The 18,686-nt window shown below is 40.4% G+C and overlaps 1 protein-coding gene across 2 annotated transcripts in view; it reads right to left on the reverse strand.

Annotated features, from left to right (window-relative positions):
- The window catches only part of adamtsl3 (ADAMTS-like 3), a 141,999-nt gene extending 126,847 nt beyond the window's left edge, over positions 1-15,152 (reverse strand). For both annotated transcript variants that reach the window (XM_026294328.1, XM_026294330.1), the window contains exons 1-2: positions 14,914-15,152; positions 13,639-13,752 (exon numbers count right to left, since the gene is read on the reverse strand). In XM_026294328.1, coding sequence (XP_026150113.1) covers positions 13,639-13,704 — 66 coding nt within the window. In that variant the 5' untranslated portion in view covers positions 13,705-13,752; positions 14,914-15,152. The remainder of the gene's footprint in view (positions 1-13,638; positions 13,753-14,913) is intronic.
- Positions 15,153-18,686: the final 3,534 nt, after the last annotated feature.

An 18,686-nucleotide genomic window follows, 5' to 3' on the forward strand; every position in this document is an offset into this window, starting at 1 on the left:
GAAGCGTATTTCTGCTGGTATCAGTGCAGCTCCACTTAGCAAGAGCCAAAATGTATGTTTTATCATTAGTTTGGCTCTTTCACATTCACATTTCAAAGCTTGGAATACAATAACCTGTACAGCTCTTTCAGTCTCATCCATGCATGTCACTATTTTTGTTGTACCATGTTACAGCGGCTGTAGGTATTTAGCTACGGTTTCTCAGCATTTTGATGCACTTTGAGGATTAGTAGAGACATACCCAGAAATCTTCTGTTCACATTTTTTTTTATTATCTCATCGGCTTTTTAGGTTTTGTACCTGTAGGATGACTGACTGAATATTTTTAACCACCTCCTGTTTTTACATCCATGTTTACTGAGTCCAGGCAATAAAAAAAATCTGACAATTTCACATGAATATTCCATCAGTTTTAAGACTTCACACTAGAATGAATGTATGCACTGATGAGGCGGATATCAGATCTGAGTGAAACAGTAATACACAGTAACTCAGTGTTCAGGCACGACGCTTCATTTGAAGCAGAGTGTGTCTGCATCTGCGAGCAGTTTTCTGTGTTGCAGAAATGAAGAGTTAAAAAAAGTCATTCCTAACCTTAATGAGGGCTGTTTATATCCATGAATGGGCTTTTGTTAAAGGGTAGATGATCTCAGTATGTAACCAAAACTCCATGCTGATATAACAATAAATTGTTAAGTCTTTACTATGCCAGCTGGGTTCTTAGTTACACAAGAGACATATCTTATTATAGCAGCCACAATCCAAAAGTCTGAATTTAACATCCGTGCACTCAAGGATCACAAGTGTTTGGGCTAAATATTTAATAATCCCACTACTAAATGGAAGAAAACACACTAATTGATTGACATTAATACTTTGATATAAAGTTTGATGTACCCCTGGCACAATTTGAGAAATAATGGCCATTTTTAAAAAGTTTTAAATGATCATGCAGAAATGTTTTCTTTATAAAAAATGTGGTTAGCTATATATTAGTAATTACATTTATTATGAATTTAGAGGTAGACACACGTCCTCCTTGTTCAGTTAGATGTATTTTTATAGCTAATATTACATCAGAAATCCAGTGTCGACAATGAGTGTTCTAAATTTCATGACCCTAACCAGCAACAGCCTTATTTCTGGGCCAAGGTGCTGAATGGAGAAACCAGCCCACACCAGCATTTGCTACACTGGAAAAATGGATTTGCATATAAAGCTCACAATGTTTGGTTTTTATCCATTTGTACCAAAAACACCTTGGCAGGTAAGTTTTTTCTCTGACAGAACAAAATAATGGTGAGAAAAGATAAAAGAGCTAGTGGTTAGACACCAAAGAAATCCAATTCAATGTTCACACATTTTTCTTTTAATTAATTAATGATATAGCTATGAATACACTAAAGATGTGTTCCAGTACTTACTTACTTAATTATACTTTCACTTTATACTTTCAGACTTGTGCTCTGTTGTAGCCAATGTAACTGTGGTTTTAAATAATTCAATACTGGAAACATGCTCAAAGACTTCACAGATCTTAGTCAATGTCATGCATTTGCCAGAATAAGCTGTCTCTCCATTATAATATTGCTCACATTAAACTACAAAGGCCAGACTATGATTGAAACAAAGGTTTGTGTGATGTGTCAATGCCAAACATGTATGAACTGTTCAGAAGGGCAAGACCAAAAGGCAATAAACAAAGGGAAGCAAAGACTTCTGTGCTAGAGAGGGAAAGGATGTGATAATTATCCAAATGTCATGCAAAACTGGTAATTGCTTTTATTTTCAGATTCTCTCCATAAATCATTGGTGTAACACAACAGTGGACACATTTGTACTATGAAAAGTGAAGCTTTTCAGTTTTCTTACAGACTTAAATGTTACAAAAATTTTTCTTTGCCAGCCCTTTGTTTATCTCACATGTTCGACACATTCTTCAAAAAGTGAATTAAAAACTGATAAAGTACGTGAATGTCACACCACATTTACATGTCTTCTAATCTGACACTCAGATCAGCAGGTAAAACACTTGTTTTACTGTTAAAAATAACAGGGTAAAAATAAGACAGCTCTACCCAGAATAATGAGGATGTGGTACAAAAACGGTTTGTTTAATGTCAGAGAAGGGTCGTGGTCTATGGTAAAAACTGGTTTAGGTTAAGGAATCTTTGGTTACAAGAACTGCAATAACCACTCGTGCAAACCAAAGCTGACTCTTGTAGGAACAGGAAACAAACAGCAGTCTGCCCTCTTTAAGCTGCACACACCTCCATATGTAATCTGAGGTTCTGCAGATACATGCTGCTCTTCATGCCTCTGTTTGTCACAGTCAGGTGAATAAAACGGGTCCTTGTCCATCAAACATAAACAGTTTGTATTAGACATTTACATGACAGATGCTTTTGTTTTATGTGGGAGGACAGTCTCCATACACCTGACAATATTCTAATCATGCAGTCTCACATATACCATTCAGGAGACTTGTCCAGACTGGTCGATGTAAGACTGAATCCTTCACACCACTAACAAGACTCGATGATGTCTGGCCTGTTGGGATGTCTGAGTATGATTTTGAATGGGGATTTAGAGCTTGTAGCTAAGGTTTTTACATACAGTAGCAAATGTTCCTGTATGTATCATGTCAGCACAAACGTTTACACTTTAAATGTGACACAACATGACTCTGAAGATTATTAAAAGAAATTTGAAGACATAAGAACACCATGGGACACCACGATAACAACACAGCAGACAAATTTAGGATTAATCAAGGTCAAGCTGGCCTTAGTGATCCATTTTAAGCTGTAACCAAACCTTCTGGAACATCTTATCAAACTGACACTGCAGGTCACAAGAATGCAGAGTGGTCTAACTGAATACAAAGCAGTCTGATGGTGCTTTATGGTCCAGTGGGACCATAACAGTTACAGCAGTGAGCCTAATGAACGCAACGGCTTGTCTAAATGCTCTGAAGCTATGAAGATGCTATGACTGAGGGGTTCTGTAGTCTCTCGCTGCTCTTGATAAGCATTTCATACTTAAAACATTCTCAGTGATATGTATGAGAAAAAATTACAACACAGTGTAAAGCAACAGTAGGCAACAACATTTAATATAGTGTTATTTCTAATTTCCTCTTTCTTTATCACATAAAGTGGTTACATTTAAACCCAAGTCAAATTATTCTAAATATTATGTTGATAATAAGTCACTACATACTGTATATGCTTGGGGTTTATTTTTGTTTTTTATTATTATTTAATATTCATTGCAGGATTGTTGTATTAGACTGTATATGACTTGGTTATCCTGGAGCCCAAACAGAGATATATGGCAGTGATACAGATTTAAGTAGACATTGTACAAATCAAGTATTTTTGAGGAGCTTAAAGCAACACGGTTGCTCAAAAAGACAATTTGCTGTTTTCTCTACATAAATGACACCTGCTACTGTCACCACCACAGTATTGATGGATGGATGATGCATGTTAGGAGAGGTTCTTATATGGCATCATGCCATAACGAGATGTGCAGTCCCCTGAAGAGCAGGGTTAATGGTGCATCACCCATCACATGACATTATACAGAGGTCTGAGGTTTTTATGAGAGGGGGGCTGGACTGCTTCTCACAGACAGCAAACCCAGCTCAGGGTAAATGAAACAAAGTCAGCAACAGGAGAGAATGAGCAGTGAGATGGAGGAAAAAGTGCAAGGAGGGATAAATATAGAAATGAAAGGATGAGGAAGAGAGATTTGTGCCAGTTAATTGACTGAGCAGCAGTGCAGAGCAGAAACACAGCTGACAGTTTGGAGTGAATGGCCACACTGTCCATGTGTATGAATGAGCTTTTCAGCCTCATGTCTACCTGCTGGTACACACACACACACACACACGCACACACACACACTAAACATGTATGCAGAATCTGTGAGGGGTGAAGAGTTGACTGGTGGAAGCCTGGCAGTTTGTATGCAGTGTGGAGACACACAGTGATCTTTTTACTGCTCACCTTCACTGAAATACCAGAGCTGATACTGAACCTGAGCTGGAGTGCATGTGCACCATATGTGTTTCTGAGAGGGAGATAAACAGATTGCTCTGAGAGATTAGTCATCACTTCACAAGGAACAAAGTTGCAGAGCTGGGAGAGCTACCAGCTGGATCTATAAAAACCTCCAGAACCTGTGTGAACCTCAGCAATAAATAATAACAAGAAACTGCGATTTCTAATGACAAATAATTATTGAAAGACAAATAATGCAAAAAGATTATTCATTCATCAGTAAGTATCAAAAAGTACTTTCTTGTTCATAGGCTTGCCCATTCAGACACTACTTCATTTAATCTTTAACTTTCAGAGTATTTATCAGTGAAACTGTTGTTAGACGTAACTTCAGCAAAAATGAGTAACATTTAAGAAAAATTCTGTGAAGGTTGTTACTGATTCATGGACCAAACCTAAATGGACTAATCAATTAGCATTAAACAGCTCACACTGCATTAATATGCATTAATACTATGGTCATGGTAAACATAGACATTCAAAGGGGGAAAAAACTGTCATTCCAAACACAAAAAGTAGAATTAAAATGCTTTCTCAAAATCAACACTTTTTCCATTTAGTTAGAAAACAGCTTATTAAAACCTCTACAGCTTAGGCCAACCAAGCATTACACAGTACTAACACATATACTAAATATTCCAATAGTAATTGCAGTAAATGGTAAAAGGTTTTCAAAATTACAGACCTCTGAAAAGATATTCATGGCAGTTTTAAAGTGCAGCTCAATCTCATTTATACGCTCCATTCAATGAACCATTAACTTCAGAAAATCATTAACAGAAAAAACATTAAGCTACAAACTACAGGCCACACACTGCGACACAGAACATGAAGACAGAGTAAATTCTTATTTTTTACCACATTTTCACAGGAACATGCATCAGTTATCATCATCAGTCAGGACGGAGGCTGGTTGTCAATCTGTCACAGGGCTGACACATAAAGACAAACATACATTCACATGGGAGGAAGCTGAGGAAAACCCACACAGACAGGGAGAGCATGCAAACTCCACAGAGAAAGGTCCCAGATTTGAATAGGATTCAAACCTGGAACCTTCTTGCTGTGAGACAGTGCTAACCATCCATCCATTATCCAGACCCCCTTATTCCTAACCAGGGTCCCAGGGACACTGTGCTGCCACCGCATAATCATGCTGCCATAATCTTTACATTCACAACAAGGAGATCTGAAGTCTATTTGAAACTTCTGCTGCAGCATGTAAAAAGAACCACACAGAACCACGGGAAAGAAAGCAGGAAAGTAGTGAGCAAATGGGGAAAAGGTAATCTTCCAGTTCACTATGACATTTTTCGCCTTTGCAACTCTAAAATAAAAAAAAGGCTTCTTCTTTTCAAACATCAGCAGAAACATCAATAATTCGTGTGTCTTGTTTGCCAGTGACGAGAAGCTAATTAACAGTACCTGGTGTTTGTGTACTGGCTGCATGCACCTGACATCATTGGTTGAAAGGTGTGGATATAAGAATGCAAATGCTGCAACATCTGTGATCATAGAATACATGTACGTCGTCATATTGTACATGTTCAAAATTAGCTATAACAAAGAAAGAATCTCATTTCAATTCCTCTCCACAAGTATTTTATTGAATCTTATTACTCCACACTCCTCCGTTCTTACTTACACACATTTCTCAATTTTTTAAACCTTAATCTTCAGCTGTGCAATTACAATCAGCTGCTACTGGCTGCACCTTTAGGAGGTATAAATTCATGGCAGTAGAGCAGAGAGCAGTCAGGAGACAGGTTAACAAGTTAATGGCAAAGGTAAAGAAAATGAAACTTAATAAAACCACACACCAGCATTTGTTCCTGGCCAGGAAGGAAGGAGAGAAAAGGGGAGGAATGGGGTAGTGGGCAGCGCTCAAATAGTAATAAAGCAAAGAACTCCAATCCACCAGAAAGATACCCACATTCCTGTCATAATGAATCCACTACTGAATAATAAACATGAACCAAGCTGTGAATAAATAATGACAGTGCTGATAACAGTGGCTGGTTGGGCCTACTCAGCAGGCCACATGGTCAAAATTACATTATTCCAGATGGATAGCTTAATCATTCCTCATTTGGGTTTGGGTTTCCTTTGAACAGAGCTGCCTCTGAGCGTGAGGATGTGGGGTGGGATGATTGACACTGAAAGCCTGTTCCTGGCTGTTGCCACTGAGGATCTAATGGACTCAAATTTGTCAAAGTTCACTGAAAATCAACAAAAACACAGGGCCTGGTATCTGACACTTCTATTTCACACAAGTGGGGAATAAAATATCCTTAACATCAATATAGAAAAATACATTCTGGGCTTGTGAGACTCACTCAAAGTTGTTCAAGGGGGCCCGCTCATGCAGCGCTGTGAACTTGTGCCTGATGTACAGCCATGATAAGAGCCATCTCAACAGTCTGGGATCACACACAGTTTTGTTCTCTTTAGCCTCTGCTGGTTTGAGATTCCTGACACACCAGCAGCTATAGAGGATTTTCTTAACATAACCTTGGTGAACTCTATAGAAGTTTACTCATATGTCTCCGTCAAACAAATAATCCTCATTCTTTTTCTGCCTGTTGGATGTGTGACTTTATTTTCTTCTGCATGGGTGGCAAAATGGCATCATCGATTTGTGACACCCTCAGAGAACCATCACCATAATATGATGGAAGACGTTGTGTGACCCAGTGAAGCCCTGGTACACTCTTTCAAGGCAAACTCTTAGGTAACGGCGATTAATAAAACTTCAGTGAAGCAGATCATTTGGAGAACAGGGAAATTGGGCCCCCTCCTGGAGACAGATCTTGGATGTTACCATCCACCTAGACCAGTGGAGCCCAATGATTGGGAGGTATCACCGCCGTGATCTGAGTAATGGACTTCTGTTCTAGGCACAGGGGCTGAATGTGAAGCTAAGCCTTATAGTTCAATATAGAAGATGTGATGTCTGAGTATGAAGTTTGACTGAGCTAAACCTAATAGCAAAATATAACATGGAAAGTAAGGTAATAACCTTGCTTAGTGAGTAATAAGTAACAAATAATGTGTAAAATTCAACCTCCACCCCACTTTAGATGTCAGAAACGTGAAGGTGGAGAAGATTTCCAAAGCTATTTGACCATCCAACAATTACCCTGCCAGTTTAATTTATTATATTCCCAAGTAACCTGCCCAAAGTACTACAAAATGTTGGCTTTAGATCACTTCAATGCATTATTCTCATTATAAACTTGATATAACTCAATCTAAAAAGCTCATGCCACCAGAGAATAGCTGCTCTTGGTCTGGTTGCAGGCTCTTTACCTCTGTTTTTCTATCTGTGCTGTTTCACTCTCAACAGTTCCTCTGTCTCTCTCATCATTTCTACACACAATGGCAACAGCAAACCGCATTCCTCGAAGTCGTACCTCATGGCTTGTTGGCATCACAAACAATACTGTTTTCAGAGGAGGGTGAAAGGAAAAGCTTAGTGATTTTGTCCGGTTGTTGTTTGTGAGTACAGGGGAAGAGGAAGCTGGTGCTGGTGGGGGAATCAGGGTGGGGATGCTGGCTGGGTGGAGGCTGTAGGGTGGGTAAGAGGGGAAAAAGGCAAAGTTGACACCACAGATGAGTTGTGTTTGAACAGCTGTCCTTGCAGTGAGTTTAAAAGATGAAAGGAAGAGCCTGGCACCAGGAAGGGCGGGCCAAAAGGAAATAGGCAGAGGTGGAGGAGTGTGACTCTAACTTTGTCACTGTCTTTTACTTTTTCCTTTACCACACCCCCTTCCAACATTTCTCTGCTCATTTCCTTTTTTGTGTGAATATGCCAATAAATAATGTGTCTCCTTCTTTTGGCACAATTCTCAAACTTTTTGTTTTTGGTGAAAACACAGAAAAGAGGGGACGGTCAAATCCAGGGCAAAAGGAAAGAGAAAGAGGGAATCAGCTGAGGTCATTGAAAACCAAGCTCTAAATCTTGCAGCACATCTAGAAAAACACGCACACAATAAAAAGCAATCAGGCGTGATTCTGATCCCACATCTGCTTGTGATAATCCTTGTAGCTAACCAAGCGTGCACCCTAACCCTCCACCACCGTCTCATTTACACCCAATCACCCTTTTTGTCTACGGCACCTAAAACTTTCCTTCACTTTTCAATTTACAGCCCAAAGTGAGGTCAATGGCTTCAACTTTTCATGTCAACATATTCCAGTTTTCTCATTGTTCACAAAACCAGACACTGATGATACAATCACAGACTTATTCAGCAACCTGCCCAGGCACTACTGACAAAAACTGCCTGTGTGCACCAGTCTGTCTTTGCAGGAGAGTGGTCATTCATTGTTTGTATCTAACATACACAGAGAATCATAGATTAATACTTTGATTTACAGCACCGTTATATGTCCGTTTGCTCTAAAGCCTCTATTTCACATCTCACATCAAAATAAGTCATAGCCCATTGTAAACACATTTAACTAATACATTGATGGCTTTGATTATCCCACCAAACACACTGCACCACTCCACACTGTTTTGAACCATAGTTAGGTTAGTTGTGTATTATGTTGTGCATGTGTGTGCGTGTGTGTGTGTTTACAGTTACTTACAACCAAACCAAGAGAAGGAAACATGGCGTAATCTTGACTGACAGATAGCTCCTTCATTGAACAGTTTTGGTAATGTCACTGTGCATCATTAGCACTACATGGACACACACAGGGAAACCTATTTTAGTGGAAGTCAACATATCATGCTTTTAGTTTTAGTTACCTGGTGTCCCAAAGTAATTTCTATGGTACTAAAATAACTATGCATTTCTACATTACTATATGCTATATATATATATGTGTGCGTGTGTGTGTGTGTGTGTGTGTGTGTGTGTGTGTGTGTGTGTGTGTGTGTAAATAACTACATGGCTCTGTTGTTGCAGCTTCATCGTCATTCAAAGTGCCCTGACACACATGGACATATTTTTTACTATCACATAAAATGTTGCTGGTAGTGGCAAATCCAAAAAAAAGATCACTCAGCTCTGCAGTCCTACTTTGCAGCAGCAGTTTAACATCTTTCAGTTCATTGTTTTTATTTTATGGCCCACAACAGCCTGTTGTGCTACCCCCAAGTTAGTCTAAGGGAATGTATTTGAGCCACCCACCCACTCATGTCAACTGGTACCTACCATGCCGCATGTCTTTTTTGCAACAGTTTTTACTTGAGGCCATTTAGAATTGGACTGTGTAACATTGCTAATATGATAGTTTCCTCCTTTTTGTATTCTCAGTTGGCTTTGTATTTCCTCAAAGGGCAGCACTGTCAAAATGCTACTGTTCAAATTTATCTGACAAAAGTTGAACTCCAAGTGAAAGCTTCATACAAATTCACTGCAAATGTCCTGTGGCGATTCCATCAAAATCATTTCCAGGTTGTTACTGTTAGTTGAACTATTGGATGTAATAGCACAACGTTGATGAAGTTAGTGACGATGCATATCTTACATTTACAGCCCCTATGTGAAGGTTATGTTCTACTAAATGCCCTTTAATATAAAACCAACATCAGTAGACCTCATACATCAGTCAGACTTTATTATTCAATTATTCACACATCAGCTACTGCAGCTGCATAGTCAAACACTCTTAGCAGCAGGGTTCACACTGTCATGAGAACTTACGGGTTGGAGTGCGTTAGTGTTCTTCATTCACAATTAAAATGAGATAAAGAAGCAGATGGTGTAATAGCTCCATAGTAATAAGCAGTGGGACTGAGTGCATAGTCAGCAAGGGGACAAATTAATTAGAATATGTGCTGACACAGTTATTAGGCAGAAAATGACCATACATGAAGATTATCTCTTTCTCTTGCACCTATCAGTGGAGTATGCAAGGCTTGTCTCTCAGTTTCATCATCATAATTTAAGATATTTTTGTCACATGCATGTATGTGCAGTGTGTAATAATAATAACGGATCCTTCAGCAGAGCGTCTGAATGGACAGCCCTACACCTGACCTCTCTTTTCACCACAGCTTCCTGCACCATCCTTTGTTTAAATTCCAGCATAAGGAAGCAGGCGGTGTGATTTCACTTGTCGAATAGAGGGAGATAATAAGCGTTGTAATCCTTCATTAATGGAGAATAGCAGTCATCCAAAGTCCTGACCCTTTGCTGAGACACGTGATGTGTTTGTAAAAGTTCAGTCCAACTTTTTCAATATTCGCATTGCTCAAATCCTCAGCCATGGGGAGAGCAACACAGAACACCATGCAGCTGTGTCAGTGCTGCATCAGTATCTGCCTGTGTTGGTATGCACACAGTAGAGACGTTAACCAAACTCCAGGGGAAGGCAGAGAGTTGTTGCTTTGCATGAGACATGCTCCACCACCCTTGAATCTGCCAGACTCTTCTTCCCCATCCAAATGGAAACACCCACCTGTTGGATGAGCCATTTCCTAGTCAGACGGCCACAGTCTGTGCTGGAATCTGATCCCTGCTCTAGGAACATAGATTCTGCTGTTTGGATGGTGGGGCTTGGGGTCACAGTCTGTTCTGAACATCAACGCATCTTTCTCAGTGTTTGTTGCCATGGTGAGTATCTTACAGGATCTGTGCTTGTCACGTCCAACCAAAGCAAAAAATCCTGGAAAACTGCTCAGTTGATTCAGAACCAATGTTCAGAAGTGTGCTGAACAGTCATATCTGATTCTCCCCCAAAGAACTGATGGATAAAGCACCAAAAACAAATGCACAAAAAATAAATTAAATAGCACTCAGCACACAGACTAGCCATGACACCAACCTTTCTGTGTTCATTTATAGTGAGTTTGCTATACCATGTAAGGCCTTTACACTGACTTAAATTTGTTTCCTAGTAACTTCCAAACCTTAGCTATAAAGACTACTTGTCTAATCCTAACCCTAACCTAGCCTTAAACCACGTCTTAACCTAAAAATGGAATGATTTACATTTCTGTCACACAGACACAAACACATGCTCTCTTCCCTCAGATGTAGACTGATCCACAGGTGTGCAATAAGGCCTGGCAGGTAGCAGAGAGTCAGAACAGAGCAAGGTCAGACTCCCGTGTGTGTGTGTGTGTGTGTGTGTGTGTGTGTGTGTGTGTGTGTGTGTGTGTGTGTGTGTGTGTGTGTGTGTTACTCTAATTGGAAGGCAGGGTGGAAAGAGTCAGTGGACACACCTGTCTATCCCCCCTTCTCCCCAGTGTCTTTTCAGTCTGCTCTCTTCTATCCTTTCATATCCCTCTGAAGGGTCAGACAAATACAACTCATGTCAACACGGATCATACGTGGGAGTCAGTGTGAAGATCAACATCTGATAAATGTCAAAACATGGTACATAGTGGAGAAGCCGTTATTTCGTATCATACAAATATAAACACACGAGCCCGTGGGCACACACAGATTATGTAAAGCATATTTATGAACGCAATTTGGATATAAACGCATACAGATTAGGGAAATCATCAGAAGGATTCAATGTGAGAAAAGTGTCAATGGCAACGGGGGCTCAGGCTGTAGAAAATCCCAATCAATAAAAAGGTCTTTAAAACATTTAAGGCCTGTTCTAGACCACTTAAAGAAAATTACATCCTGTGTCAAAGGTATGAAAACATAATTAAGAGCAATGGGCCTTGATAATGAAAAGGACAAAAATCCAAAATCCCTTCTCTCCTAAGCCTAGATGTTTTTAAGAGATACTCGCCTCTAGGTCCAACCTAGGTAAGGAAGAGCCCCCAGCAGGGCAGGGATGGAACATGGCTCACAGGAGCTGGCTTCCATGCTGTCCCCTGGATTATGGTGACACTGCCTCCAATAAAACCTGTTATATATATTAACAGCCTAGAAATAAATCTAAATGTTATGGAGTGGCATACATGCAAACATTTAGGGATAAAACAACTACATTGGGTGTTTCTAATTATACCCTCACTGCAATTATAAATCTCTTACAATTTTATGTTTTTTATAGCATATTTTAGGTATTATTGTGCAAGTTGTTTTCACAAGCCAAGTGAAATTTAATACTTGCTAATGATATGCCCTTCTTTTTGAGCGGTATATGCTAATTCTGAGTGGCATGTCCTGTTGACTATATACATGCCCTTGCTATTCTATTGGCATCAGGCACTAACAAACAGTCCACGATCCATGTTCCATTGGCAGATCGCACTTGATTCTTACTGCTGACTGTGGTATAAAAATGTGAAAACTGAAAGTGGCCATTTCTATGTGGCACACAACAGTCACAGCAGTGGGGAGTGGTAACTGCCAGTGGAACTTCAGTAACATGTTGTTTTTGCCATGTGCAGACCACAAGTCAAACGGTTTTTCCACTAAAATCTGACATATGGGACAAAAATGAAAGGATCAAGTTGGTGAACTACATGTATTGTGTTCTAAAGGGTTCCAAAGTCATACATGTTATACACATAGTGACCCTGCAGAAACATTTTAGGGGTAAAAATAGAATAACTAGTTATAGGTATAAGGACGCAGAAAGTCATGTAGTGTAAAACAATAGGTCACAGAATAATCCTGCTGTTTTACCTGATCACTGATTATTTTACCTTTTCATGTTATCACTGCATATTTCTCTTAACTGTGTTTACCTTGTCTATGTTTATTATTATAACTGCTGCTAATGGTGAATAAGAGTGTGATCAGTATGGCCCTTTGCAGGCTAACTCTTGCCTATATTCTATATTTAAATCCCTTAAAGGTTTGATTCTTATGTTATTCCTTCTTTCAGGTTCTGAATTAACTCACAAAAAAATCCTCATTTAACGTTAGAAAAACTCCACATGCTGCATGTACAGTTAATGAACAGTGAATATCTCATCCAAACCTTCAAACCTAAATTCCCAGCTCACTAAAATAGTAACCGATCAATAGTACAGACTGTAAGGTTTGAAGTCCCAGCCCCCTGACAAAAGCAATAAAAAATATTCCTGCGTCTCTGAAGGATTCAGGCCCAGTAAGGAACTGTGAACTTTAAAAGAATAAAATCAATATCACTTTGTGTGTTTTTTTTCTTTCACTCATATAAACAGACGAGGTCCAAATAAAGATCTCTTTGCTGAGTTGATCATGGAGAACACCAGACTGTTGTCAGGGATTAAGTGGCTGCTATATTTGCCAGAGAAAAGCCTGTGCTCAGTATTGCTTCATATAAGGAGGTGACATTCACCCCAGCTCACAGACATGTACAAAAACTCCAGCAGGCTCCCCACACTGCCCAGCAGCCTTTTGACCTGCACAAACAATTAGTTCTGGACAGGTCAGATCAAAGTAAGCACCAGTGCTGACAGCAGCTGCAGGAACATGTCAGAGGCTGGGTTTGCACTATGTGACTGTTGGTGAGGGCTCTCTAAGTAGGCTCCATCCATGGCAATTATATTCACCAGTGAATGTGATGAGCTACCATGACTGTGAGCCAGGTGGAAAAAGTACAAATTTACACTGAATGTGCATAAATATAGCAAAGTTTCTGTTTGAAGTGGAGTGGCCTGCATTTCATCCATCCATCCATCCATCCATCCATCCATCCATCCATCCATTTTCAGTACCTGGGCAGCAGGAAAAGTGAGGAAGATGAAGACAGCCCTCCAGAGGATAAATGACTCCATCTTCATGTGGATTTTTCTCCAGGTCCGGGTCTCTACAGATGGGTGAGCCCCAGCCTGCGTACAGTAGGACAGTACAGTACAGTGGTTGATACTGAGTGACACTACCACAAGATAAAAATATTATATCAAGTGTGTTTAGTTATGCGGAAATACCACTTTAATTGGGCCAGATTAAGCCACTGCTGGACCCTCCTAGGAAGTAAATGAGCTTTGGGCCCCTGTTGCTTTGGGCCCCCCACTTTGTGAATGGACTTGTAAGTAGTTTGTGGTCACCTGATTAAGCACTAACATATTTTGTAAATGCATGTGCACAGACTGTGAGGACAGGGGCAAGTTTGTAGAGAAGCTTTGTCAAGTCTGAGAAAATAACGCTGACACTGCACTGATGACATTGGCTTGTCTCAGCTTCTGCTTGGAGACTAGAAACTATGAGAGGGTCCGTGTTTGTGGAGTGTAGATTTTGCCAGTTTCCTGACAGGGAGCCTAATGAAAGAAGATGCTATGACATGCATAATGACAAATCATATTAAGGACTAAATGTCAGAAAATCTGAGCATCTGCTGCGTCAATTGTTAATTAAAGGCGTAGAAAAGTTACTAATGTTGCAGCACATCTAACTGTAATCTAATAGAGTTTAAACTGAACAGTAAAGCAGGAGAGCTGCGCTGGAATCCGCCCTCGCTAATTAACTGCAAATAAATCACAAAATTCCTGTATAAAAAACACACAATAAATCTGCCTTTTCTCAGAGACATAAGCCATTTTAACGGAGGTTTGAGGTATAAAATATTCTGTGACTAATATTGTTCATTATTTCCGACCTATAGGTCAGGAAATCACTAACTGATGGAATTGGTCAATAAAGGAAACAGCAAGCCGCTGGGAACATTGTCCAATAGGGAGTTCTTGTAGACACCGAAAGAGAAATTCACCTGCAGCCATAAACATGTGCAGTGCCACAGCAGAGCTCATCTGCCTGCTCCTGTGGATTTGTATGGAACAATCTGAGTACCGTCTCCATACGCGTGTACACGGATCCTAGTGAGTTGAAGTTCCCTTAAATCGACGCTTCCACACAATCTGTGTCTTTGGCGGCCACAGCATCAGCAGCATTGAGAGCTGGTGAACTGGTCAATAACCACTATTAATGGACGCCACAGCTTCCAGCTGATGTGTGTGTGTGCGTGTTGCTTTGGGAAGAAATAAACACCTCACCTTCTGAGGGAGGACAGGTCCTGCGCTCCCTACGCGCTCATATGGAGATGCCACATCATTTATTCTCCAAAAAAAAACAAACACTCCGCTTATCCACTGAGTCCCGATCCTCACTGTCCACTGTCCGAGGCAGAAACGTCCACAGAGTGACCGAGAGACACCGACGAGGTGTCAGAGAGATCAGCGCGCCGGTATTTTGTGTCTCCCGTTAAGTGTCTCCAGGTTCCGAGCGGCGCACAGCCTGCCTGCCTGCCTGACTCACAACTTGGGACCACAGTCAAGTTAGACAGAGATAAACAGCTTCCCTTCATCACTTTCAAAGTAAAACAGTGCTCTAATAACATTCATGTAGCCCAACTCTTATGTCTCCTTTAGCTGGTGTTTCTTTAAATAACTCACCAGACATAACCTACTATAACTAAGTAAAGTTGGGCCTGTGGGAAAATCCCATTCACCATGTGTATCCCCATGAGCTACACATGTACTAGGTTCCATCAGTACAACATGGACTCAGTAGTTAACCTGGAAAACTGTGTGGATCCTTATCATGTCCCATGCAGACCGACTATGCTGGTGCCACAAAGGAGTGAAGCCACAGCACCAAACCGAAACATTCATGCATTATATGACATACATTTGACTGCCCTGTTCCAGGCGTCACCCACACACAGACTGTGGACACTAAGAAGGAGGCAGAGTCACTGAGCTGTGTGGTCAGTCAGCTGATGTGGACCTAGCTTCTGCAAAATGCAAAATATTCTGGCACCATTTTGCAGGACTGGACCAAACCCACAGCTGTACTGACCTTTTGTGTGGAAGGACATTGGCTCAGGTCTGTTTTATCTAGGCCAGGTGATTTCTGCTATCAAGGAGCTGTACCCAGGTGCGCTGTGTGACCTTTATGGATACCAAGTGTTTGACGCTTACAGTTAGTAATGCACTGAAACCTGTAACCTGAAACCTCTTTTCATATTTGCAGACAGAGCCAAATAACATTCTGACAGGGACACTGATAAAAATGAGCTCAGCAACATATATTTATGTTACTATGTAAACAAAAAGAGCATTTGTCTCTGGCCTAACTCTGGCACATACAAACCTCCCAGGGTAAATAAAAAGCATGCTTTAATTCTGGAGGGTAAAGCAGTTCATTTCCTGCACCAACCTCGTTGTCTCGAGCAGCTTCACGCAGCGCTGCCCAGGCGAGCTTGGTGACCAGCCCCTCTGTCCCATGTGGTGTGCAGGAGCTGAAAGCATATGGAGGAGCAGCCATCCTCATCAGTCTTATATTCCTCTAGTCACAATCAGCATTGACTTACAGAGCTGCATCTAATATTATCCTTATCTTGTCTGATACTACAAGGGCTTATATGCCAATTATACCCTTCTGACAATACATATAATACACACATCATTGTCTTTTCTTTCTTGTATACTTACAGATTCTATATTATGCATTTGCAGTGATATAATATATCAACATGATGAGTATCACTATTCACAGACAATGTTTTTCTAACTCCAAGACTGGATTTACAGCCGATTCAGCCATCGGCCCCTTTAGGGAACCCAAAAGTTTGGTGACTGAAGAAATTTGGTTTTAACTTTGTTTTGAAGTATGGAGTGCTAAAGGGCAGAGACTAAAACCAAGGGAGTGTTGACAACAACAGAAATAAAGAATAATATATGGCCCTATATGAGAAGAAACCTACAATAAAGATGCTTGTGTTGTGCGAGTTGTGATGTGCGAGACCTAAGACACATGCTGAAACCAATGAGGACTGAACTGAAAACAAAAGTTGTGGTGAGATGATCTAGTCTGACAGCATCTCAGTCAGAGCACCTTCACATCCAGAATCCTGGTTTCTGTCATTCACCTGGGTGCAATACACACTCCCTGGTTATTCCTATAGCTCATCCAAACGGAGCTCCCTGCCATCGAGAGTTGGGATCAAAGACTGTGTGTGTTGGCTTACCCATTCACACTCACATACTGCCCAGCACACACACACACACACACCACCAAGGCTTTTATTATGAGGTGAAGAACAGTAGCTGGCAGCGGATGAAGGGCCTGATTTTGACTTTGATTAATGAGAACAAGCTTCAGTCAACAAATGACCACAAGGTTTTAAACAGGGCACAACTGTGCTCTCTGAAAGCATACTGCATGTATGCTGGATGACGGTTTTCTAATCATGTGGGAGGCTGTAGTTGAATTGAACCAATAACTGCAAAATACAATTATATTAACTCTGCTCATTTAGTTGCACAGTCGTTCAATATGGAAATCCGCATAACAGTCCACAGTTATTTGGAGGCAGCCTGTAATCACATTGTATATGAATTGGTCGATGCCACATTGTACAAAAGGAATAGGTGATGGAGATCTGGCGCCCCCTTTGTTTCAAACTATGTACTACAGCAAGTAAATAGAAATTATTTCAGAAGGTGCTAAATAAATAAATAGGTCTGATCATGTTATTATTGATCAAATATGATTTAACTTTAACTTAATTTTCACGTTAAAGTGTGTGTGTTCATGGCCAGACCGAGAGCCCATCTTTTCACTCAGCACATTCAGTTTTATATTGCTGACCTAAAACTTAATCCGTTAACATGTATATTAAATATACAGGCTCAATATCTGTATGTAAAAAGGTAAAAATGGACTTTTCCTTTAAGTGCGGTCTTGTGATAAGTGACATCAGCTCCCGGCTTTTAGCCAGTCATCTCTATCAGCTGATGTTCTGCAGGAATCCCAGAAAAGTCAAGTTAGACCAGTTCACACTAAAACAATACGGAAGCTGTGACATGTTGCCTTCAAAGTAAAGTCGTAAAAACGCACTGAGGAAAAGCCTGTGGTGTCATGGCACCGTTTCCATTTCATACATAAACATTCTGTAGTTTACATTTGCAACAAACTTTTCACTGGCATGTTTCAAGATTTAGAACTACCCTCTGTCATACGTGTCATATTGAAAATCAACCAAAACACACTTTACACGTAGGCATCTTATATTTTTACATTTTCTTCTTTCTAACATATTGATTTGCTTTTTAAAGTATAATTTTATCTGTCGCATGTTTTAGAGTTTGCTTTGTCTTTTTCTACGTTAACTGATGACTCATTAAGCATTAAATTATTAGAGGTAACTAGTCTTATTAATGTGATTGTCCAAAGTAGCTAATCTATTAGGCTTCAGTACAGGCTGGAAAATGCAGTTATCTGGGTTTAGATTTGGTGTTTTTGATGAGCTGATTCACTGTTATAAACCACTAGATGACTGAAAGCTTGCACTTCCAAAGATCCATGCGCTTTATGCATTTCAAACCTATCAAAATAATGTTCTTTTAAACTATTTCACACGAAAACTGCGTCAGTAGTTTTATTTTAGAAAGCCAGACCCGGAAATAAACTGCGTCATTTTGGGTCACTTTGCACTAATGGCGCTCCTCACTTGTCCTCAGTGCGTCAACTCGTCAAATTTGATTCATTTCAGGTGCGGACGACTTTAAAGCATGAAGCCGTCCCCTGAACTGGAACACAGGACCAGATCCCGGTTTTTCACGTGTAGCTCTCATCGATGACCTGCTCGGGGCTGGTTCAGTGCAACTTTTAGTATTTTTAATTATACTGCATCTATTGCTGGTGTTAGTCAGGACGGGTGCACCTCACTGGGGCCCGTAGTTTTGTATGTGTCTCTTAGGATCCATTAAACTATCTGGATTGCTTGTGGACCCTGACTAGGAGTTTCCAGACCACCACCATC

Source organism: Mastacembelus armatus, chromosome 3 (genome assembly GCF_900324485.2).
Source record: "Mastacembelus armatus chromosome 3, fMasArm1.2, whole genome shotgun sequence".
Classification (NCBI taxonomy): Eukaryota; Metazoa; Chordata; class Actinopteri; order Synbranchiformes; family Mastacembelidae; genus Mastacembelus; species Mastacembelus armatus.